Here is a 25,662-nt window from a genome sequence, read left to right as displayed (position 1 = left end):
CGGAGCCACATCTGTGACCTACAGCACAGCGCACGGCAATGTCCTATCCTTAACCCAATAAGCAAGGCCAGGAAGCAAACCTGCATCCTCAAAGAGACCATGTCAGGTTCTTAACCTGCTGAGTCAAAACGGGAACTCCAAATTATCTTTCTTAAAAGGACCAATAAAGAATAATAATTGAATGAATATGCATACTAAGTAAAACATCTGCTACTTTCATGCCTTAAAGTAGGGAGACAAAAAAGGACACAGTTCTCAGAAACCAGATGTCTGCATTGGGCAGAGATGAATTTTCAAAAATGTGTGGTCCTGAAACATCCAGTTACACGTCAAGATGTTTACATTCTAGTTGTGACTAAACCGATTTCTGTACATGGATATGTAACATAATAGGAATCATTCTTTCAGTTAGCTTTTTTTCACAGAAAAATTGTTAAGTTGTTTGGAACAAAGACAAAGAAAGTTTGAAGGGAGTTTTTTTTTGTTTTTTGTTTTTTTAACAAAAACCGATAACAAAAGGAAAGCTGAGCACACACAGAGACACACACTACAGAGAAGTATGCAAAATGAGTATCCTGTATACTGTTTTTTCTTTATAAAATAGAAAAGGCAATTCCCTTGGTTCAGGACTGATATCTGAAATAAAAGGGATCAACCAATCCAATAATTCTTCTTTTTGGTTCTATCACACATATCCCTAGAAAGAAGATGTGGTTTTTGTTTTCGTGTGTGTGTGCTTGATTACAATGCATTAAGAACTAAGTATAGGTTGAGAAAAGACTATTTAAAGCAATTAAATAATTAAAACACATTCAACTGCTCTTGCTTTTTTGCTTTAAATTGTTATTAACCTTCCAAATGAGTAAACTAAATGTGTTTTGTTCATTCGACACGTTATGGCAGTATAAAAACATTGTTTTCCATCCCAGTGAATGATATGCTAAAAGTATTTAATACTATAATTCAGGATATTGCATCAATATATATGAGATTCTTTCTGCCACCTATTTTGAAAAAGCTACTTGTCTTTGCCATTATTTCAAAATACTCAAAGATCATAAACTAACATTTTTTTACTGATAGAAATCACTGTTATGAAGATAAAAATTTTAAGAAATGTAACATATTACAAATATTAAAATTTTAGAAGAAATTTTATTAAAAGTTTTACATTTCTAACATATTAAACCTTTAAATCTAATTTATCCTCAGAAAATTGAAGTCATTGTGTAATTTGAAATCACCAAAAGAGAGTTTAAAGTATTTTGGCATTTTTAGCAGATGATTCCATGATTAGGCCTTCATTGTGAACTTTCTGGATTATTTTCATTATTTAGTTTATTCATCTCTTTTATGCATTCAGGCAATTGAATAATCGCTTTAGCTAACAGTTGGCTGAAGTTCATTTGATGTAAGCAAGTTGCTTATATTTAAATGCTATCCAAAATATAAAAACACACAGTTTTTAATTTAAAATTTTTCATTATAAAATGAGCAAATTTTGTACAACTTAGACAAGGTGAAAATGCAAACAGAAAAATAAATCTTCTTAGGGAAATAAAATAATGGATCTTACCTGTGGTCCAACAACACCTCCTGGTCCAGGAGGGCCAGTCTTGCCTTGAAATCCCTAAAGAAAAAAACAAAAACAAACAAAAAAACCCCAACATCTGTAAAAGCTATATAGGACACAAAGCATAAATTAAAATTATCTGAGATAGCTGAATAATTCACATTAAAATAAAGTCATCTTAAGGCTAAAAATACTTATTTTTAAATGCCAATGAGTTATTATATTTCAGTTCTCTTTAAAATTAACATTTATCACCTTTGCTATTTCAGCTGTAGTTCTATGATTACTTTCATTAAGCTTAAAAAGGAAAATAAGAAAATGGGATGAAGCTAGAACAAAAATGTGTTCTTGGCCCTCCTTCACTGTGTCAGACAACATAGACATTTTAACCTAGAAACATTTATGGATGACATAAATGATGACTTAGACATTTAAGAAAGACATTTAGACAGTCCACTGGTTCTTTATACAGAGGTAAATCTACAGTCTGTGATATTAATGCATTTCTCTTTTCTGCATTCCACAATCTCACATAATAAACAAGATATAGAAATATATTTATAGAAAGAATACTTCACATGATTTATAATCATTTCAACATTTTATCAGTGTACTTTCTTAAAACCCCAAAGAATATTCTTACAAAAGTACCTGGCACATAATGAAATCATTAAAATAAAATCCAGTAGATTTGAGTGCATGTACTCACTAAACAGGGCCTTTGGGCATATATTCTGGTATCTATATTTCTCTAGACTCGTGAGTTATTCATTTTGCGTGACTGTATTATGACTGGCAAGTTTCGTTCTCTTGTGAGGTACTTTACATTAACAGTTGGAAAAAGATTCCAAATACTGAGAGGAAAACCTGCCAAAGAACTGAATTAAAGCAACAGTATTTGCAAAAGTTTTATTCACCATAACGTCGAATTAGAAAGAAGTAAGTTAGAAAGCAAATGGCAGAAACTGGCCCCAGGCTTGTATCACAACCTTCCAGATAATTGTGATTAAATTACTTATAAAAATAAAACTTAAAAGAAGGATAAAGGAAAAGAATCTGTATTTGTAATTATCTTCATTGACATTATAGGGGAAGAAAACAAATTTCTCCTACTCTTAAAATAGATTAATTCTTAAGACCATCAGGTTTCTACTTGAACTATCACTCAGGACAGCAAAATAGATCAATTCAAGGGAAATATATCACAGAATTTATTTAACATTTTATAAACAAGGTAGTGGCTTGACTGCTTTATTTTAACTCTTCAGAAACTTTCTGATTTGGAAATTTGCACACACTCAGGTAAATATATATATATTTATAAATTTATGTATACATTAAACATATATATTTATAAATTATATATGTGTAATTTCATATTATATATATATTTTTTTCTTTTCCCTAAGAGCTAACAGCACCCTCTTACTCATGATTTGCTTACAGAGTTTAGTCCCACATCCTACCTACTCCTTAGATGATCTCAATAACTTCCATGACCACAGTTGTTGTCTATATGCTGATCAACTCCTCTGCCACAAACCCTTTCTCAACCTCTAACCTCTAAAATTCTCTCAGTAAGTGCCTACTGACATTCCCAATGCCTTCCCTTGTTTTCTTCTCAACTTAACATTCTGAAAATTGTTCCCACTAGATGAATCCTTTCCCTTCATTTTCTGCTTCTGCTTTCTGCCTTTATTAACCTGAGTGACCTCAGATCTCAGACTGTCCTTCAGTGGTCAGGCTCAGTCATCTAATCCTACCACATCATCTCAGAACCTCTCTGAAACCCAGCTTCTTCTCTCTTGTCCAGTAGACCTGTCTTATTCAAACTATATTCAACACTTCCCTTGACCACTGCAGTTTTTCAAGACAGGTTCACTCACTTGCCTACTTGCTACCATTCTGCAGAGGCAAATCTATTCAACTCTCTGCTAAACATATATAATGAAATATCCATTATCATGTCTATAAAATCTAAGCCCAGTCTGTCACTTTGGTCACCTCTTTTTTTTGAAGACACGTCAGGCTTATTTTCTCAACTTTTCCTGAATAGTCATGCACCACATGTTAACATGGCCTATTCTCTATGTCTAGATTATTTTTTACCCAATTTATAGTCACAAAGTTTGACATTAAGATGTAAACCCAATTCAGAACTTAAATAAGTTGGTCTTATAAAGTTTTTTCCTTAGTAACTGTGAGTTGAATTATTATTTCATAGTAATTAATTATGAAAATCAGTTTATTAAAAGTAAATGGTTAACTGATGAAATCCTGTGAGAAATCTGCTACCCGGACTTGTACTCAGACATTCTAAGAGTGTGCTAGCATATGTGAGTAGGAGACAGATTTGCAAGGATCTGGAAAACAGCATTGACCATATGCCTGCTCATTCAAAACATTTAGAGTGTCTGCAAGTATCTAATAAATCTGACACTAGGGCTCTTACAAATAAACTATGTATAAGAAAATGTTTATAGATCAGAATGGAGTGTGATTGTTTAATATTGTCATACAATAAGACTGTACTTGCTATTTAATTTTAGAATAACAAGTTAAATTATGTTTCAAAATCCCGGAAAACAGAAATGGATTTTATACATGGGAGGTAAAAAAACAACTCTTATTCTGATCACTTCTACGATCAATGCTGGTTTGGACTTGTGTTTCTGAGACAAACGTTGGCTATTTCAGTATAATGAAAGCTATATCTCTAATTATTCCTAGGAGCCTTAAAAAACTTTAAGTCATAAGAGGTCAGAATGAACCTTCAACCCAAGGATTTTGGAATGGGTACCAATATCAAATGTAACAGAATAATTTCTTCTTTAAAATAAGGAAAGACATATATGCCAAAATATAGCTGCCCTAGATTCTGACTCTTGTCCAAGGCAATCATTTGAATACCAGTTGAACAAAGTGAGAGAGAAGGTTCCTGGCTATAGAGTGACTCACCAGTGCTCTTAAAGTGGATTTGAAATCAGAAATACAATTTTCCAGAAATAATTCTAGCTTTGTTTACAAGAAACTACTAGATGAGAATATCCATTCTAGAATCATTAGCTGATATGCCAGTTTTCCACTTTATATGTTATATGTAATATGGTAACTTTGGATGGAAGCAGAAACTCTTGAAGACAAAGGGGATTTTATAATGATAATTCTCTAGGTACGCCTTCCTCAAAAGACATTTTGGAAATATTCAGAGTTATTCCCCAAAAGTAACAGCATGACTTAGTTAAAAATGATTGACTGCAATATTTGAATGAGAACGTATTTGCAAATTTGAGTGTGGCTTATCCTGTAGAGAGCTTATTTTATGCTCTTCATGCATATGTCATTCCCAAGAGGAGAACCAAACAATTTTACTCTTTGGTCTCACTAAATCATTCTTGATTTTGCTTTTATAGTTCAAGACTTTGAAGTTTATAATCTATAAAACTAAGAAGTTGCTACACTAAGAATTGTCACTTGGTAGGCAAAACAGGAATTGACTGCCCCTGAGAGACTGTTTCTCCTATGCAGAAAATCCTCATGTTTTCAGATTTGTTATCATATATTTCAAATGAACTCCAAATGTGTGTTCATGATGGCAGAATACCCTTAGATAATTTTGAGCCACATAGTCAAAGACAGTCTGTGTTGTGGTTTCCTTAAGAAATTTGGATAAAATTAATCAATGTTAAGAGCCAAAAATTGATTCCAAGAAAACATGCTAATCCATGATGATTTCTGATTAGACTACCATCCCACTGTGATAGCCAGATACACAATTTGTAACAGTGGTAGAAAAAATAAACAAAACCAGCAGGATTCTTAAACTGTAGTTGAGCTGTTAGTTTCCCCCCTGCCCACATCACTTAGACACATACGTGTTCAGATACTTTATTTGATGTTATAGTCCTTGTACTTTAAGTTATGTTTTTTTCCACTTCCGTTTTCCTACTTGAGAAGAGAGAACGCATTTGACATAGCTCTAGGCTAATTACAGCATTATGGTTCTGACATCAGTAAATATTTCCTCCTTAATTCTGGATAGAAGAATGTATTGTCTGCATGGCTTATTGTAATGTGTCTCCTTTAGAGAGTGGAAGAGTGAAAGGGTTGGGTGGACCATATCTGTAAACAAAGACTTCAGTGAAAGGGTCAAGGCTGACAACATTATGAAGTTATTGAAAAGATCATGAGGTCTTTTCTGTCAATTCATCCCTAAAGTACTGTTATTGAAAAGAAGGAAAATCAAATCAAGTCACATCCCATTTCCTCAAGCACATTCCTTTAGGGGTTTAGATACAAACATAGGTCTATTTATGCATTTTTAAATATATTTTTAAAGGATTAAATGGAACTAATTTTGCTATTGTCCTTAACCTAGTAGTTGCCATATAATAATAAAGTTATCCTTCTGTAAAAGGATGAGGTGCCAGAGAATCAGAAGCCTGGGGTCACTTACAGTCTCTCCACGTTGCCCAGGGTGTCCTGGCAGGCCATCCTTCCCAGGTGGTCCCTGGAATCACAAAAATTAAACACCAAATATTTCTTAAATTATTTTATAACCTAAATGTAATATTTTAGACAGTCTTATTATATCTTCATTAGACATCCTATCTTGATTTACTATTGATTCTATATATGACAGTATGTGTGCATATCTATTTAGTATACTTCTATAGTTATAACTGAAACCAAGAGAAAACTATACAACTGTAATCTGAACATTTTACATTTAACTTATTTCATTAGCATCTGTCTTTTGAAAGGGCATATTCATACATGTTTGTATTTTTATTTTGTAAAAATGTTAGTTCTTCGATACTTGACAAATGAGTATTTTCCCCTCTTTGTGGTGCTGGGTTCTTAATTCAATTTCCTGTGCATAGACACCTGGATAATAGAGAGGTAGTGCCCTCTAGTGGTGGCCTTAGCTTCTAACTGACAAGAATGTGAAAGAAACACAAACTTGATAAACAATGGCATTTTACTTCTCAATTGCTTCAAGTAAAGGAAAGAAGGTACAATACTCAGTTTTAGAAGTCATCAGACCATTTTTTCTCAGGAAGTTTTCCTAAATACCCTCTTTGAAGCATAATGTTTATTAAACACTAGAGAGCAAACCACTTTCTGTAAACAGTGCCGTCTTTGTCATGATTGAAAAAGTTAATGAAGCCATAACTAAGTACTTAAAGTAAACAACTCTATGAGGTTCCTATGTTTTAGATACTTAGTAGAAATATATTGCTTTTTTGGACTGCATGGTGGATTATTCATCCTACTTGGAAACCATTTAAATATCAAGTTCAAATTTTAAAATAGGTACAGAGATATTCTTGGGTGAGAAAATCTGGATACATGAAGAGAAATGACCACTTTAATAACAACATTTTAATAACAGGTGTACTTCTCACAATATGTTAATTATTTAAATAAGCCTACTTATTTACTTAAACTGTTCATTATTTGCTGTTCCACTGTTATGTTGAAGCTATAGGTGAAAGAGAAGGATGAACTCATTTCCAAACATCAGGAAGAACAGGAAAAAGTTCAGCATTTACAGAAAGCTTTTGCTTCAAGAGTAGATAAATCTACACAAACTGAACATCTAAGCTATGCTGCCCATTCATTGAAAGTTTATTTAAATGAGTATATATTTCAACCTCGGTCAAATTCTTATTTGACCATAAGAAATGTGTCACAAATTGGTGACATGCTAAATATTAAATAAAATCAATTTCACATTAAAAAGAATGTGAATTCTTTGTATGTTGAGTTTGGAAAAAGTCTTGTTTTCAAAGTAAGATCATGTTCATAGACAGCCCCTGGAATAAGACTTTTTCTAGGTTAGTTACAACATGTCAGGAGAAAGACGTCCTGACGGTGACTAGTACCGGCTCTGCTCCCTGATCTCATCTTCACTGATACACTGGTTAAATTATTAGCTCTAATTGAAGCTGTTGTAATATTTCACAAGATAATTGCTTGCTCAGTGATTTGCTCACATTTCCCAGGATCATCTCAGCGATTCTATTGCCATCTGCCCAAAAGACCAAAACTGGAATACTTTTAACCAAGTCCCCCAAACGCTCTTGGACCTCATTTAAGCATTCCTTCTTTCAAAAATATACATTACATGTCTATATATTAGGCAGTTTGTGTATGGTAATATGAGATACGGTTCTCAGTTTAGAGGCGAAACACATAAATAAGTAGTTGATTGCTGGTGGACTTCACCTAGGTTCAGTATTTTAAAACAATAAATAAAAACAAATCTTGTCCTCTGTCACCATTTTGATATACATGGGAATAAATATGCCATCAATTGGGGGCAGTAGTGATAAAAAGTTTTAACTAAAATTATAGAGGTTGACAGTTAAAGGATAATAAATATGAGTTAGGCATTTTTTTCCCCACCATACTAAAATACGTCTCAAATGATGAGTTTTGCAATCAGCATAAGCCATTTACATGTTCTCTAACAAATGCGTAAATATAAAAGTTAACTATCTCTTTATAACTGCTGGTGTGAGAAGTATAGATTGTACTTTTATTGCAAAGTATTACAACTTTTTAAAACAGTGATCTTTGATCTAAATAACATCATCTGGGATGAATGTAACATGATTTTTAATGCCTTTCCTTGTTATCCTGTGGGAGCAGTGTTGATAGACTCTATAAAGAATTCATATCATCATTTTTCTTGTTTTATGTGTGTATTTGTAATTCTAAGTGATTAATCCTAAGCAATTTTAATAGTCCCACACTACTATCCAATAAAATAAAACATAAAAATTACCAAATAATTTCATGCCATTAATTTAAAAGTAATGGTTTTATTAATAAAATAGACAGCTCCTTTGATGTTGTTAGTGAAGGGCAGTGACAACAAATTCATCTAAATGGGGGTGTGAATATACAGCAAAGTAATTTGTGCAAAGACACAAATAAACGTTTACATTTTTTTCACTTTACATTGGCACTAGATTTGACTTCTCTATAAATAGAATGTATCTGATAGTAGGCATGTTATAAATCTTAACCACCTAAGTTAATTTTTCTTAAATTGGGTAACTATATGCTGACACTATCATGAGATTAATAGACTCGAAATGTGAACATTCCAAGTGCTTAATCCATACTTCACATGTGTTTGTGAATATGTATATATATATTTTTCACTTACTTTCACATGTGTGTATATATCTATGTATGTATACTTATGATTATACATTCCCAGGTTATAATAAAAATGGATCAGTTAATTTGCAGGAAAAGGAGCTTGGTTCTATCTGCCTGAATCCCCCTTTCTAAAAGTCAAAAAAAAAATATGTCAAAAAAATGAAGAGAGTTCTTTCCTGTATGTTATAAAACTACATGCCAGAAAAACGATAGATACTTTTATTTCACGCTGTAATGTTTCACTTGTCAGAGAAATAGAGTATAAAAATCATTTTGTTTAGCAGTGAAAGCAATGTTCCTTAACAGTGTCTTGTCTCTCCAACCATACTGCATGCTTCTCAAATGTAAGCATTTATTACACTTCTAATACTTAGAGACAAAATGCATGCATGATCAATGGCTCACAACTTGTTGAAAGATACATGAGGGAATGGACTGAAAGAGTCTCAGGAAAAATGGCTTTCTTTGACAATAAAATTATACTACATGAGGGAAACTTCTTAACAATTTGTACAAATATAAATGATGATATTGTTCAAGTTATACGTATCAATGGATTTTATGTTGCCAAATAATGATCTATGCACATAGTTTCAAAATATAAAATACTGAAAGAATCTTATGTGCACAATCATTTTTTTGCAACAGTATGTTCATTTCTCTGTATATGCAACTTTGCATGACTTAATACTACATTTGGAACAAAACAGAAATAATGGGTGAAAAACATCACATGCAAGTAGTATCCATATTATCCTCTGTTTAATACTAGTTATTTGTATTAATCTTTTTATAACACTATAATACAGATAGCAACCTTTCTTGATATGTTTGCAGCAATAAAGCAAGACCGTTAGTGATAAAATATTAAACACAGTGTCTAAAATTATTGCAAAAAGCGATTCTTTCAACATTTAAGTATTTCATAATAAATAATTCATTTTTCAAATATGTGAGCTAAAGTCACATTTGAATGTAATCCAAGGAGTTCCCATCAAGGCTCAGCAGAAACACCCCTGACTAGTACCCATGAGGATGTAGGCCCAATCCGTGGTCTCGCTCAGTTGGTTAAAAATCCAGTGTTGCCATGAGCTGTGGTGTAGGACACAGATGTGGCTCAGATCCCACATTGCTGTGACTGTGGTATAAGCCAGAGGCTATAGCTCTGATTTGAGCCCTAGCCTGGGAACTTTTATATGCCATGCGCGCGGCCCTAAAAAGACCAAAAAAAAAAAAAAAAAAAAGCCAAGAAAAGAATGTAATCTGAAAAACAGGGGTTTATTCAAACTCAGTAAATAATATTGGAGGACATGTTTATTTATTTATATATGATTTTCAACAAGTTTTCTTTTCTTTTTTCTTTTCTGCCTTTTTTTAAGGGCCACACCTGCAACATATATCAAAGTTCCCAGGCTTGGGATTGAATCAGAGCTGCGGCCTATGCCACAGCACAGCCACGCAGGATCCGGGCTGGGTCTGCGACCTACACCGCAGCTCATGGCAATGCCAGAGCCTTAACCCACTGAGCAATGTCAGGGATTGAAGCTGCATTCTCATGGATACCAGTCAGGTTTGTAACCCACTGAGCCACATCAGGAATTCCCTTCAATATGTTTTAAACTTGTAAAATCTTAATTTAGAATCTTCTGAATTTCCTTTATGCAAGATCGTTATTGGACTGTATTTGGTTAACTATAAGTATTTTTATATATAATTATTAGAAATTAGAAATTTGGGATGTACAATTTTTGAAATATCAGCATATGAAAAATAAACCTCACTTATACAAGTGCATGTGGTTGTGGTTTTGTCAAAAAGATTCAGTTCAAAATCAGTTTAAAATATTCAGCCAAAATCTTTATCAGTGTGCTATAAACAAAAATATCCAGGATATGAGCAAAACTGCGAGTTATCATTTACTAGGAATTAGTTATTTGTATATTACATTGAAAAAACATTTGGTTCTCAAATCATGGACTGAAAATTTAGTTTCCTACAGAGTAAATCATACTCAAACTATGTTGATATTATTCTCAGCCAAAGTATTTTTTAACTTTGCTATTTAAAGTATGGCCCACTGAGCAGCAGCGTTAGCCTCATCTAGACTTTTGCCAGGACAAGATCCACCCCAGACCTACTGAATCAAAATCTACTATATTAACATGATACCAACATGATTTGCATGTCATTAAAGTTTGAATAGCACTGCCTACTCAGAACTACAGCAGTTGTTAGCAAACATTAGGATGCATAAAAATGACCTGGAGAGTTTGTTAAGACACAGACTGGGCCCGTCTCCTAGGGTTCTGATTGGTGACTGAGGCGGAGACAAGACGTTGCATTTCTAGCAACACGTACTGCTGCTGTTCTGGTCCAGGGACCACACTTTGACAACAGCTTCCTTGGATAAGTGGGTGTTAGGGTTTGAAAGTTTGTGTCCTTTCAAAATTTGTATGTTGAAATCCTAACCCTACCTAATCAGGGACTTCCAGCTTTCAGAACCCTAAGAAACAAATTCTACTGTTTATAACCTACATAATCTGTGTATTTTTGTTATAGCAGCCAAACTGGAACAAGACAAAGTGATTCTAGCTCTTATACACAACTGAATGTGTTGCCAAAATAGAGAAAGAAAAGTGAGCACTGAGCATGTCCTATATTCCCATGAATATTTAAGTATGAAATTAAAAGATTACAATTAACTTTGTGAAAACATATGATGAAGATATTCAAGAGCATTGTTCTAAACAAATTTTATAAAAGAGATATGATTCAGGAAGGATTATCATTACATTTTCTTAGAAGAGCATATTATAGAGGCAAAAATAGTGAATACAAATAAATAGATCTTAATGAGACATAAGTATATCAGAATGTTGGAGGGTATTTAGGAAGTGACATTTTGAAGAAGGATACATTGGATAATGGAATATGAAAAAGAAATTGGTACACCAAATATTTAAGATTCAGTAATGATTTTTAATACCATCAATAACATTTATTACAGTAGGAGTTGAGAATAATATTCACATTGTTCTAGTTTTGATGTATTTTGAAAGTATATTTAATCAGATATATTTAAATTATATTCAGAAAACTTGATAAATTTCAGAAGTTGAAAACATATTTTTGGTGTTAGAAAGCACAATTTTGTTTTTATACGAATTATCAATATTTGTATCTAAAATTATTCTATATACATTTTAACACATACAATAGATTCCTAATGATAAAATTATTTGATATATAAACTGTGACTGAAATATTTGGAAACATTATAAATAGAAGAAGGAGAAAGGAAAACTATGTCACTTACAGGAGGGCCTTTTGGTCCAGGGAATCCAACTGGTCCCTGAGGTCCTTGAGGACCCTGAGAAGCAAAAGCAGTGGGAGAATTTAAGAATATACCTTAAAAGGTATATCTTCATACTCTGCAGTTTATTTCTACAGATAAAACTCAACATAGAGCACAGCTTGTTTACCATAATACCAGGATGGCAATACAAAAGGATAATCTGTGCTAATCTGGAAGCAAAATGATGGATTTCTACACAATTCGGCACTCAAACTTGAGCATTACCTCAAAGGTCTTAGCTCAAGAACACTGCAAATATTGAGTATTCATCTTAAAAGTGAATAGTGCCTAGATGTATCAAGATGTCCTAGAGATAGCCTTTTTTCTATCTCTAGGACATTTACAACCTACACATTTTCGCATTTACAACCTACACCACAGCTCACTGCAACACTGGATCCTAAAGCCACTGATCAAAACCAGGGATTGAACACACGTCCTCATGGATCCTAGTCGGGTTTGTTAACTGCTGCTCCATGAAGAGAACTCCAGACAGTCTGTTTTTAACACTAATTATATCCAGTGTTAACACTGACCAACGTCCATAAATGAAGGATATTTCAATTCCAGAGCCGCCAAAAAGAAAAATTATTTTTAAATTCTATTCTATAAATGTTCTGACCATTGTCATACAAAATTTAAAGAAAAAAATAAGTGACTATTTCAAATAGGCCACAGAGGATACTTCTAACTAATCTCTGTATTTAAAATGCATTTATTTTTGAGGCTGTCACTAGCTCATTTTACTTAAGTATACACTCCTTTTGAAGATAAGGTGAAAAGAACTTTATTATATAATTATTCTCATTAACATTCAATTCAAACATACATTTATAATATTGCTCTTTACTTGATGCTTATTTAACCATATTATTTAGCAGTCATATTTTAAAAATGCATAGACTCTTTTACAACTACATTAATGGGAGAAAAACATTGTAAATGATAATCCTTTATATGACCAGAGCATGGGAATTAGATTTCTAAAAGGAATATATATAAAATGGAAGATAATATAAATAAAATTCTTAATAAAATTAGAGTAGGATTTATTTATAGTTAAATAAAAAATAAAGTTTACTAAATTTGATCTTGAATAGAATTTACTCTTTGCAATTTATCAATTTAGCCTTCCCACAGGAAATCTCATTACTATTCTTTAGCGAATGCTCATTCAGAAATCAGCATGAATTATGCTATTACCAGCTTCTTATCTTAAAATTAAAAAGGAACTTCAAATTTAGATATATCATTAAAAGATCCATATCTCATTAGCTTGGCAAATCTTTGGGACTTAAAAATTTAGGTACTCTCATTAAAATATAAAACTATCATTTTTAAATTTCTATCATAATAATAAGAAAATTATAAACAAAACATTTTAAATCCAGAATTATAAAACTATAAAAATAGTATTTCTTTAGGCTATATAGAAAGCTGTGGTATACTAATTTCTTAAAAATGTCATTTGTTTTCTAAAGTTTTGCTTCTTTCATATAAAATTTGATTTTGAATTTAAATTTCCTTAAGAAAAAGAAATATTAGAAATCACTTCTCCAGAGAAAATAATGTGACATGTAGACATACTCTACATGATTTACAGTTGATCAAGAAATTTTGGAATATATAAGCAAACATGTAAAAGAGAATAGTTTGTGCTTTAAAGACAAAACTCCTAGTTGCACTATGATTTGTTAAATGGTTCTATTCCCTTTAATGATTCATTTTAATTAACTTAGCTGTATCTTCTTATTAAGATGACTTTGGTCATAAAATATTTCAAAAGTGTGTATTATTTACAAAATCAAAATGTATAGGATGAGCTTAATTTGGGAATAACTCATCAACAGTGAGAAACATTTATTAGAAAGTTTAAGTTAATTAAATTTGAACCAAAGCCTTGAAACCACTGTAATTAAATGTTTATTCTTGAGTTTTATCTGCTGACATTTGTCACAAATAGAAAATTTATTCCAAAAAAAATTTACTTATTCTCAGTTTTAAGTTATATGTTTATCTCTTTTCTGGGAGTTCCCATCGTGGCACAGGGGAAATGAATCCGACTAGGAACCATGAGGGTTCAAGTTCAATCCCTGGCCTCGCTCACTCAGTGGATTAAGGATCCAGCGATGCCATGAGTTGTGGTGTAGGTCTCAGACTCAGCTGGGCTCGGATCCTGCATTGCTGTGGCTGTAGCGTAGGCTGGCAGCTACAGCTCTGATTAGACCTCTAGCTTGGGAACATCCATATGCTGCAGGTGCAGCCCTAAAACAACAACAAAAAAACCCCCAAAAAACCTGTTTTCCTTTTGGTGAAATATATATTACAAATTTCAAAAAATAATATACAAAATAGTCTAATATGTCTACATAATATTAAAATTATAGAATATTAAGTAATATGTAATGTCCTTGATAGTAACACAGAATTAATACTTAAAATTCTTTCAGAGGACAGCTTTCAAAAAAATCTGGCTACAAAAATGCTATATTTTGCCAAAAAAAAAAAAAATCAAACAAAGGGCATGCTTATGCATGTGTATTTAGCTTTAGTTTATATCAATTGAAAATCAATTTACTAAATAGTTTTTCTATTTACTGGAATAGATGTTTTATCTTGATTTGAATGTAGATCGATTATGACTTAATGGCTACCAGTAGCTTGCATTTTACCAGCATAATGCTGCCACCATCTGCATGGATGAAGTGAGTTATCAGTATGGAAAACAAGAGGAGTGGAGGAGAAGGCTTAGGTATTATATGTGTATTTAAATGAAAAAAAAAAAAAAGTATTTTGGCTTAAGAACTAACATTACAGGCCAATTACATATATTATTTCTCTCATTTCATAATAAAATTAGTAGCACATAACCAATTAGGTCTTTTTCAGAGAAGAAAATTAAAGAACAGGAATTTTTAAACTCTTGACTAGATTTTGTGGATGACTCTAGACACATGCAACTTTTCCCAGAAATCAAGGCACTTGCAAAACACTAACCCTTACTTTATGTGATGTGACTGTATCATACTTACTCTTTCACCAGGAGGGCCAGGAGGGCCATCACCACCTGAAGTGCCCTGGCGACGACAACAACAACAACAACAAAAAAACAGAAAAGAAAAATCAGTTTTGACTCCTTCCAGTAGCATCCATCCTCCGGAAGAGGAACTTACAGCGAAGCCCGAATGGAACAAGTGCTGATGGTACCTTTGGACCAGGTTTCCCAGTGGGACCTCTCGCACCTCTTGAACCTCGAGGACCCTGTATATGAGAGCAAAGATGAAATTGGTCTAGTTCCAAGCAGGTCCACAGGTAGAGCATCGGTTTTTATTTCTGAAGAAAATTATTTTGAAAAATGAAAATACAAAATGAAAAGCATTGTTTGAAAGCAAGGCACTCACCGTTGGACCACGCTGACCCCGGGGGCCTGGTTTGCCAGCCACACCCTGCCAAAGACAGGTCACCCAGTTTCAGTACTCACTGTATCACAGTAAAGTGTGGGTGCAGAACATTTAGATTAGACAGTCCTGAACAATATGCTTTTATACCATACCCGTGCACCTTTCTCTCCATTGGCACCTGGAAACCCGGGAAATCCGGTGGAACCCTACAAAAATAAAAATAATAAGTGATGACTCTAGTAACTAACATTTTTAGCCACAAGCTGAAAGTCTTTTGGAACACAGTGGTTCTCACAAGCTGGTGGTATTCAAATCTGCTTATCAGACACAACTTAGAATAGATTTACAAGGAGATCCTGCTGGGTAGCATTGAGAACTATGTCTAGATACTCATGTTGCAACAGAACAAAGGGTGGGGGAAAAAATGTATACATGTAAGGATAACTTGATCCCTTGCTGTACAGTGGGAAAAAAATAAATTATAAAAAAAAAAGGCAAAAAGAAACAAAATAAAATAAAATAAAATAAATATATATATAATTTTGAGCTACCATACAACCTCCATGCATGTGTTTTAAAATGAACTTACAGTGACATCTGAAATCCTGGAAGCATTGAAGGCATGAATTGATAAAATATTTTAGTTTTTAACTTTAAGAAAATCATCAAATGTTACCATTTCTCACATTGGAAAACAGCAATTAAAGACATTTCATATAAAATAAATTTTGACTTATAATTCTACATATTTGCTTCAACTCTGAAGAAGAGTTTTATTTTCCATAAGCATGAATTATAAAATATTAAATATGAATTTCATGTTAATATGAATACTTAATATGAATCTTCCTTAATTAACATTATTATATTCTTAATATGTTTTTCCCTAATTAACATTATTGTATTCTTAAATGTATCACTTCTTAGTTGCTTATTTTTATACTTTAGAAATGGATCAAATCATAAAGATTAAAAATTTTCCAGCTTCTCTGTAAGCTAGTTAGATTTAGCTGAGAGTCTAAGCCAGACAGTCCATCTCTTTTTGGAATTCCAAAGACATAAATTCAAGACATGTTTTTCATGCATTCACCTAAGTAAGCTGGATTAGTTCATTACTTATCCCCTCTGAGCATGGTTTTTTCTTCTGCAAAATAAGAATAGTTATCTGCATCTTATAGGTACTTTGAAATTTGTAGTTAATTGGAGTAAAGGAAGGCAAGGTATAAAAAATGACAATGATAGATAAAAATAAATAATGATTAAAGATGTAATAAGTATAGTAAAAGCATTACATAATTGAGTCCACAAACAGCTACATTTTACAAATAGAATATAATTCCCCTTGCTCATATATCCAGATTTTCATTTACTGAGAGATTTCTCTGAATATGACTGTGATTGATTTCCTTCATCATTATATGATGAAATAGGACAGATTAGGATTCAATCCTTGCTCCACTAACTACAAGACCCCAGGAGATGTTGGGGGAGCTTCCAAAGACTCACTTTTCCTCTTAGGACCAGTGTATGGATTAAATGCAATAACGTGTAACATGTCTAATGAAGAGTTACAGTCATGAAGATTTTACACACTTCCCTGTGCACTGAGGAAGATGTAACAAAGCCTTCTTTGACTTGAATATATTTCTTGCTCTTTTTTTTTACAAGGTCGTAATTGTTTAGGTGTACAGCAAAGTGAATCAGTTATACGTACATATACAAAGTATTGTACTTTTTTTCATATCCTTTTCAAATATAGGTTATCATAAGATATTGAATGTAGTTCCTTGTGCCATACAGTAGGTCTTTGTTGTTAATCTATTATATATATAAAATAGTGTGTATCCATTAATCCCAAACTCCTAATTTCTTCCTCTCTCCTTTCCCTTTGGTAACCATAAATTTGTTTTCTAGGTCTGTGAGTCTTTTTCTGAATACACTCATTTGGACTGCACTATCCCTAAAGTAATGCTTCTCCAAGTGAGAAATGGCTCCCTTATATCAGAATAACCTGCAGTGACCACTAAAAATATGGACTACCAAATCCCATAACATACTGAGACAGACTCTTTGGAAACAGGTGACAAGAATCTGCATTTTAAACAATTTATCTGGGTGATACACGCAGAATGAATGGTCATCAATTTATATTTTTTTCATAAGTCAGGAAAATTGCATGAGAAGCCTCATAGGAACTGATGGACAAACTGAGTAAGTGCTGCTAAGCTTCTTTTTATGATCTACTTAGCAGTATCTTCTAATCCATGCCTATAGAGACCACTGTGTGATCAACCTGAGGACAATTGTTAGGATTGTAATACTCACATAAGGGAGGAAAAAATGTCTGCAAACTACATTTTTTTGAAGGGCTTTCAAAGTCTTTTTCTCTTTCTTTACAGAGAATCAGATAGTTCTATCAGGTAGAGTATTACTCCGTGACCACTCTAGGAACCTGACAAGTGAGTATAATCTAGTATGGAAGTAATTCACTTCCATCAAATTTAATTTGGGACAAATATTCATCTGTCTTCAATAGAACAGAAAAACATTTTTAGACTCTATTCAAACAAATTGCTCTTATGCATCAATTTCATGCTTAATAAATTTATTTTCTTACATAGTTTCTACTCTAAGAAATTTATAGCAAACAGACAAAAACATCCAATCCACCTATGAAACAGTTTGTGATATATGGGCCTATTCTTTTTTTCTCACATGAAGATTGTCACCAAAATGTATAATTTCCATGAAAATATATTATCTGCTTTTAAACAGAAAAAATAAGTAGCCAACAAAAGGCAAAAAAGTCAAATGCTAATGGTGAAGTTGGTTCTTTTGGTGAATTGAAATGTTAAAAATTGTTTCAAATACTGTTTTTAATATAAATTAATCCTACTTTAAAATAGATTTTACTTTTTGAAAAAGCTATTCCTGTAAAGTACACACATCAGCACATCTTTTAAATACTCATTATGGTTTATATTGCTAGTAGATATTGGATAAATTATATTGTCTAACTATAGTCCTTAAATTGCTTGAAAGGGGCTAGCAACCAAATTTATTTTCTAGTACAATGAAGACTTAAATCTATTCAAAATTCATTGGCTTCGATATAGGAAAAAAATGTGAAGCTATCTTTGATCTTTGATGTGCCCATCATTTTTTGTTTTAGAACTGAGAAATGTAAATGGTTTTGATCATAAAGGAAAAGCCATGAAGAAAAGTCATATAAAAAAATAAAGACCAAAATTTCAGACAATTAGGTTGAAGGGTAAAAATAAGATGTTTGATTCCTCTAGGAAGAAATATTTCTCTCTAGTCATTCTGTTCCATTTTGTTAATAAAAAAAAAAAAAAAAACCCTCAAGGAATATTGAACAGAGAACTGGCTTAGGAAAAACAGAAAAAGATAAGAACATCAAATAAACTCATAATAAAAAACACACTCATTCATGTAACATGTAAAAGTTTTCTGTTTTTAAGTCAAAACATCACCACAATTGAAATTCAATTTAGTGATCAGATGCAAAATTTACCAACTAATCTAGGAACAGTGTAAAGTTGTGCATTAGGCAGTGACTATCTCTTTTTACTCAAAGTACTTGTGAAAATGCTTGACATTGGAAAGGAAGGTAATTAGGTAACAGGACAGTGTATTAGAGACAATATTTAAAAGGTAAAAATTACTCATCAGTGTAATTTAACTGTAGCCAGAAACAGATATATGATGTTTGCATTATTTTTAAATTAGAGACTAAATGAATCTTATTTTAAAAGGGCTCAATTACCTCCTACTACACAAGGAAATGTATTTTATAAATTTAATGAGAAATTATAGGACAAATTTAATGAGAAATTATAGGACATGGCCAGTTATCACATGATGAGTCACAAGTAAGTACAGTTCACATTTGTCAGGAGGAAGGATATTTTTGTTTTCTGCTGATTATCTGTGAAACTTTTTAATAAATATATGTTTGCAGATTATTCTACAATCAGGATTTATCCTTATATACTAAACCTGTTAAGTCTGAATGGATATGGATCAAACAGGGAAAAACAGATGATAAATATATAGGTAGATAATAGAGAGAGAGATGGTAGATAGATAATCTCATGTGCAAACTACCTTAATATGAATAACCAAAATTTATATATTAAATCATTTAACCACTTAACGTAACTCGTCAATGCATCAAATGAAACCTTAACAAATTTTTATAATTAGCTCAAGGAAAATTAGTACACCTAGGTAAACGTGTATTTTTAAAAACAGGTATATTTCTAATAGTCAAAAAAAGAATTTGAGTGCATTGAATGTGGTGGGTTGAATGCTTCCCCCCAAAAATACATCCAATATTCAAATGTTCTGAAATCTGTGACTGTTAGTTTATTTGGAAATAGAGGTCTTTGTAGATGTAATTAAATCAAGGTTCTTGAAAAGAGATCATCCTGAATTATCCAGGTGGTCTTTAAATGCAATGACAAGTATCTTTTAAGAAGAAGAAAAGATACAGACATGGAAAAAAAGGCCAGGTGAAGAGAGATAGCACACAAGCCAGAGAGTCCCTGGGGCCACCAGAAGCTAAAAGAGGCAAGGACACATTCTCTTCTTTTGGAGGGAGCATGGGCCTGCTGACCCTTTGGTTTTAGACTTCTAGCTTCCAGAACTGTAAGAAAGTAAATTTCCATTGTTTATGTCACCAGGTTTGTGACGATTTGTTACAGTAGCCCTAGGAAACAAATTCTGTGGAGAAGAGGATGAAAGAAAAATCAAGTGGTAATTCAAACCTTTAGGGTATTAGAAATGAAATAAAAAACTATTATCCATCACCTGTCATCTATTTAACATGTCTAGATATATTAATATGCTGCCTTAGAATAGTCTTATTTCAGTTCCAAGGAAGTGGCTGACCATGCCTTCCTTTCATGCCTATTCTCTAAAACATTCCAATCCATAATCACCTAGGCTCTCTGACACCCTGACCTCCAGGTGCCCTCATAACCTCTGCCTTCCCCTTGTAAGATTACATTTTAAGGATTCATCATCTCTATATTACAAACCAAAAGGTAAACGTAGGTGGTAGGTGATTATTTTAAGTATAGCTACAAAATGCTGATTCATAAACAATAAAAATCAAGCTAATCATTTTACCTTTGGACCTTGTCTTCCCGGATATCCTGGTAATCCTGGAACACCAAGTTTCCCCTAAAGTTAAACAAACAAACAAAAAATCATTGTCAATTCTAGGTAGAATTAAGTTTAAATGATGACTTGAGTCATTTTCCTACAAGTTAGAACCACATATTTGCACACTTGAAGATATATAAGTTCTTACCATACTTTCATTATATTTCTTAACTTTAATAGAGAAAAAAAAATGTTGCTAATGCTTTAATGTTCACTAACTTAACCTGTTGTCTAAGGGATAGGGCTTTCTTTGGGGACAAGAAAGTAAAGAGAATGCTAGGATTCTTTGTGAACTAAAGAAATCAGCTAAGAAATCAGCTAGGTTTTATCAACATTAAATACTATTTAAAGTTAGTGGAGGTAGCACTATATGTAGATCTTATCATTCCAAATAAAGTTAATCTTTTTTGATAAATTATTTAATTTCTCACTGTAAATGTAAAGCAAACTTTATGGGGAAAGTTTAAATAACCATATTAAGAAATTCAAAACTAATTTGAGGAAAGTTTTTTTTTAATTCAAACATCTGAATAAATCTAGCATAACTAATACCAAATGTTGAGAGATATAACTAAATAATGATGATTTTTGTGCAGTGTTCATTTCTACAGATGAAAATTTGGATGTGCAACTATTTTGTTCCTGTGCAATTAGATTACCTCTCAATCTGAAAGTGCTACAACAAATGGTAAATTCTAACAAAGTCCAAAGATTTATAACAAATACTAAGAGGTTTAAAATGCATCACTTCCAAAATTGGCCCCCTAAAAAAACATTAATTTAAAAATATTAGTAGAAAGAAAATTAAAATAAATGAATAAAATATGTTTGTGGAATTTTACTGTGATTTCATTTCCCTTAAGAACATATGAATGCTCATTTCACATCTAAAATGTTATTTATCAAAGTCTTAAACATTAGCAAACAAGTAGTAGCATTTCCTCTGTACACTTAAACAAAATAAGAATAGAACCAAAAGCAAATCCAAAATTGTGATATATAAAGTTAAAAGGTGTCAGGACTTTATGTACAAAAATTAATATTTTACTGGACGAAGCAAGGGGAGAAATCAGGAATATAGTTTATAACCTTGTTATTATTGACTGAACTAAACAGTTGTCTGATTCAAGATCAACACTGCATAGGTAAGCAGTCTTTAGATGTAACATATTCAAACAAGCCTTAAGAAGCATACTTATAATAATGTCCCCTTGGATACATTAATTTATCATACCTTGTTTTATGCCACTGATTTCAAGGTTAATGAAATTCCCTAATTATCATCACAAAACTTTTGTAGTCTATGTTAATTACTACATTAGCATGTAAATTCATTCATTTTAGAGTCCTTTAAAAATAAATCCAGAGAGAAAATTTGTTTGTATTTTCAGTATGGTGATAGGCAGCTCAATGAAAGGAAAAACAGTGGTGAAATATTAAAAATTAAGAATTGCAGGGTAAAGTGCCTCAGCATAGTTTGTGAATCATTTACAAAAAATACAGTAGGGTTGAGAAAAGGAGAAGGTCCTAGAACAGCCTTAAGCCACTGGGAAGTGAGCACTTTAAGTGGAAGGGTCACAGCCCTTGTCCCTCCAACCCTATCCTGTCCTTCCCCTGACCAAAGGCACACTCATCAGTTCACAAACAGCAACTAGGAGTGTGAAACAGTAGAAGAATGGCTACATTTCGTAAGTCATAATGACATGAGAAAATGATTCCTTTCTGTTTGTTTTCTTTTTTGTTTGTTTTCTTTTTTGTTTGTTTTTTAGTGCCACACCAGGGGCATATAGAAGGTCCCAGACTAGGGGTCAAATCGGAGTTACAGCTGCCGGCCTACACCACAGCCACAGCCACAGCAACACAGGATCCTTCTGGGACCTAGACCACAGTTTATGCAATGCTGGATCCTTAACTCATTGAGTGAGGTCTGTATAGAACCTGCATCCTCATGGATACTAGTCAGGTTCATAACCACTGAACCACAAAAGGAACTCCTGAGAAAATGCTTTCTTATTTCTCTGGTCATGATCCCTTATATAATCTTTATATATTTTCCTTCTGGGACAGGATGATAAGGGGCAGAGATGATAATTTTCTTAAATAGCACAGAATTTCAATATTTTATAGAATGGTAGTATGCTCAATATAAAAAATTGGAGAATAGACACACATATAAAAAAGGAAATTGATTTACAGCACCAAGAGATAATTATTATTTATATTTTCCTTTAGTGTACCTAATCAGATAACACTTGTCATAGCTATTTCTAGTTTTTTCTGCTTTTTTTTTTTACTTTATTTTTTTGTCTTTTTGCCTTTTGTAGGGCCACTCCCATGGCATATGGAGGTTCCCAGGCCAGGGGTCGAATCGGTGCTGTAGCTGCCAGCCTACACCAGAGCCATAGCAACACAGGATCCGAGCCATGTCTGCAACCTACACCACAGCTCACGGCAAGCAACACCGGATCCTTAACCCACTGAGCAAGGCCAGGGATCCAACCTGCAACCTCATGGTTCCTAGTCGGATTCGTTAACCACTGCGCCATGATGGGAACTCCTTTTTTTAACTTTTATTTTTCTGTCTTTTGTCTTTTTAGGGCCCTACCTGCAGCATATAGAGGTATGGAAGTTCCCAGGCTAGGGGGCTAATCAGAGCTGTAGCTGCCAGCCTACACCACAGCCACAGCAACACAAGATCCGAGGCACGTCTTCGACCTACACCATAGCTCATGGCAACACCAGATTCTCAACCCACTGAGCACGGCCAGGGATCGAACCCACAATCTCATGGTTCCTAGTCAGATTCATTTCCACTGTGCCACAATGGGAGCTCCTCTAGTTTTTTCTTAATTTAACTTCAGACTCATTATAAAATGTTCACAATACACTAAATATTCTATGAAGGCATAATTTTAATGTTGCTTAATATTACAATTTGCATGTAAATGTAACAATTACAAATATTTTCTGACATAATGCATATAGCCAGGCAGCTGTTAAACAATGAATAGTAATAGTATCAGGGGATATTTAAAAGCATAGTGATGCCTGAGTTCACCTCAGATTAAATGTAAAACTTCTTGAAGTTCTACTAAGCATTAGTATTTTTTTAAAACACTCATCCTGTAAAAGTATATATTTAAGTGGAGAGAGTGAAAAATGGGTGTTTTGGTTTGACAGTCAAAGATGATACTACTTGTTCCAAAACAGTAAGTAGACAGTCTTCATTGATTCTTTCATCCTTCATTAATCACACTCAAACTCTCAACCTTTTAAATGAATTGTCTGCTCCTTTATTTTTTTATTTTTATTCATTTATTTATTTTTTGCTTTTTTAGGGCTACACATGCAGCATATGGAAGTTCCCAGGCTAGGGGTCAAATCGGAGTGCAGCTGCTAGCCTACACCACAGACACAGCAACACAGAATCCGAGCCACATCTGTGACCTACACCACAGCTCATGGCAACGCCAGATCTTTAACCCACTGAGTGAGGCCAGGGATCAAACCCACGTACGTCCTCATCGGTACTAGTCAGGTTTGTTACCACGGAGTCATGATGAGAACTCCCTATTTTTTTTTTATTTTTTTATTTTTTGGGTTAAAAATTTTGTTTTAAGTTTTTGGCTATGCCCATGGCATGTGGAAATTCCCGGGGCGGGGATTAAACCTGAGGCACAGTAGTTGACAATGCCGAGTACTTAACTGCGAGGCCACCAAGGAACTCCCTCAAATGCTCAACTTCTAATATAGAACAACTTTAACAGTGGCTGATTCTGCATAGGCAAGAGGAGCAGAAGAAACTATAAAATAAGGAAGAGTAAAAGAGGATAAATGTGCCTGTCTCAGAGTTCCTGCTGTGGTGCAGCAGGTTAAGGATCTGGTTTATCTCCTGACAGCATTGGTTCTCCAACCTAACACATGGGTTAAGGATCTAGCATTGCCATGGCTGTGGTGTAGGTCACAGATGCAGCTGAGATTCTACCCTGGCTTGGGAACCTCCATATGGTGCAGCCGAGGCCAAACAAGAAAAAAAAAAAAAAAGTGACCATCTCATAATTATACTCTAAATAGTATATGCTTAAAATTTAATAAAAGCCTCTAGATTTATATCTTGAGTAATTAAAAACACTCTAAAATGATAATGAAGCATTATGTGCAAGAGAACCTGCGAATCTAAAGTTGTTCACTAACCTTTTCTCCTGCTTGACCAGAAGGACCCGGGTCTCCAGTTGGACCTGCTCGACCTTTGGGCCCTTCAGGGCCATCTTCTCCTCTTGGACCTACTTGACCAACTTCCCCCTGTAACACAGAGTAACAGCACCGTTGTAATTTAAAGTGTCTTAGAGATTGAAGGTCAGAGATTATAGTTCATCAAAAAGTTGTATTCAACCCTTGGTTTGTTTACTCATGTATTATATATGACACAGAGGCCTGAAAATGTTGTGACTTCATCAATCTTTCCATTAATAAATAAACAATTAAATATAGTCTGACATTTGAAAACCTACAGAAACCAAATGATACTGTATAGCACATTAAATTAATTTTAATACACTCTCTTGCAGAAAGAGAGAAAAAGTAAGAATCAAGACCAGATAGTGTAAGGTGGTAGAATATGTTATCCCCAAATATGCCACTTTGGCATAAGAAGTGTTTGGAACTGAAGGCAACTGAATAGAAGCAGATAGAAAAAAAAAAAATTTCTCTACCCATCCCATACTTGCTTAAAAGCAGGACACATATTTACAAAGGTGTCTTTTCTCCCCCTCTCTACCAGAAAGGACAAAAATTAATCACCAGAGAAACTAGACTCCTAATAGTCCAGAGCCAGAAGCAGGCACCAAAGGAATCTATACAACAAACTTTACAACTAACCTTTATCTACTATTACTTTCCCATACATCTGCCTTCCCACAATTTACAGCACTGAAAACTTGACGTTCTTATCCTGCTCAAAATGTATT

The 25,662-nt window shown here is 33.3% G+C and overlaps 1 protein-coding gene across 1 annotated transcript in view; it reads right to left on the bottom strand.

The window, feature by feature from the left end:
* Positions 1 to 25,662, bottom strand: part of COL11A1 (collagen type XI alpha 1 chain) — a 203,299-nt gene that overhangs the window by 76,332 nt on the left and 101,305 nt on the right. The window contains 9 exon segments of the mRNA XM_001929372.7: positions 1,577 to 1,630; positions 6,030 to 6,083; positions 12,066 to 12,119; positions 15,137 to 15,181; positions 15,312 to 15,365; positions 15,506 to 15,550; positions 15,658 to 15,711; positions 20,660 to 20,713; positions 24,890 to 24,997. Of these exon segments, the coding sequence (XP_001929407.6) occupies positions 1,577 to 1,630; positions 6,030 to 6,083; positions 12,066 to 12,119; positions 15,137 to 15,181; positions 15,312 to 15,365; positions 15,506 to 15,550; positions 15,658 to 15,711; positions 20,660 to 20,713; positions 24,890 to 24,997 (522 nt within the window).

The sequence above is a fragment of the Sus scrofa genome, chromosome 4 (genome assembly GCF_000003025.6).
Source record: "Sus scrofa isolate TJ Tabasco breed Duroc chromosome 4, Sscrofa11.1, whole genome shotgun sequence".
Taxonomy (NCBI): domain Eukaryota; kingdom Metazoa; phylum Chordata; class Mammalia; order Artiodactyla; family Suidae; genus Sus; species Sus scrofa.
Note: the sequence above shows the minus strand (reverse complement) of the source record. Positions and strands in the feature narration are given on the sequence as shown.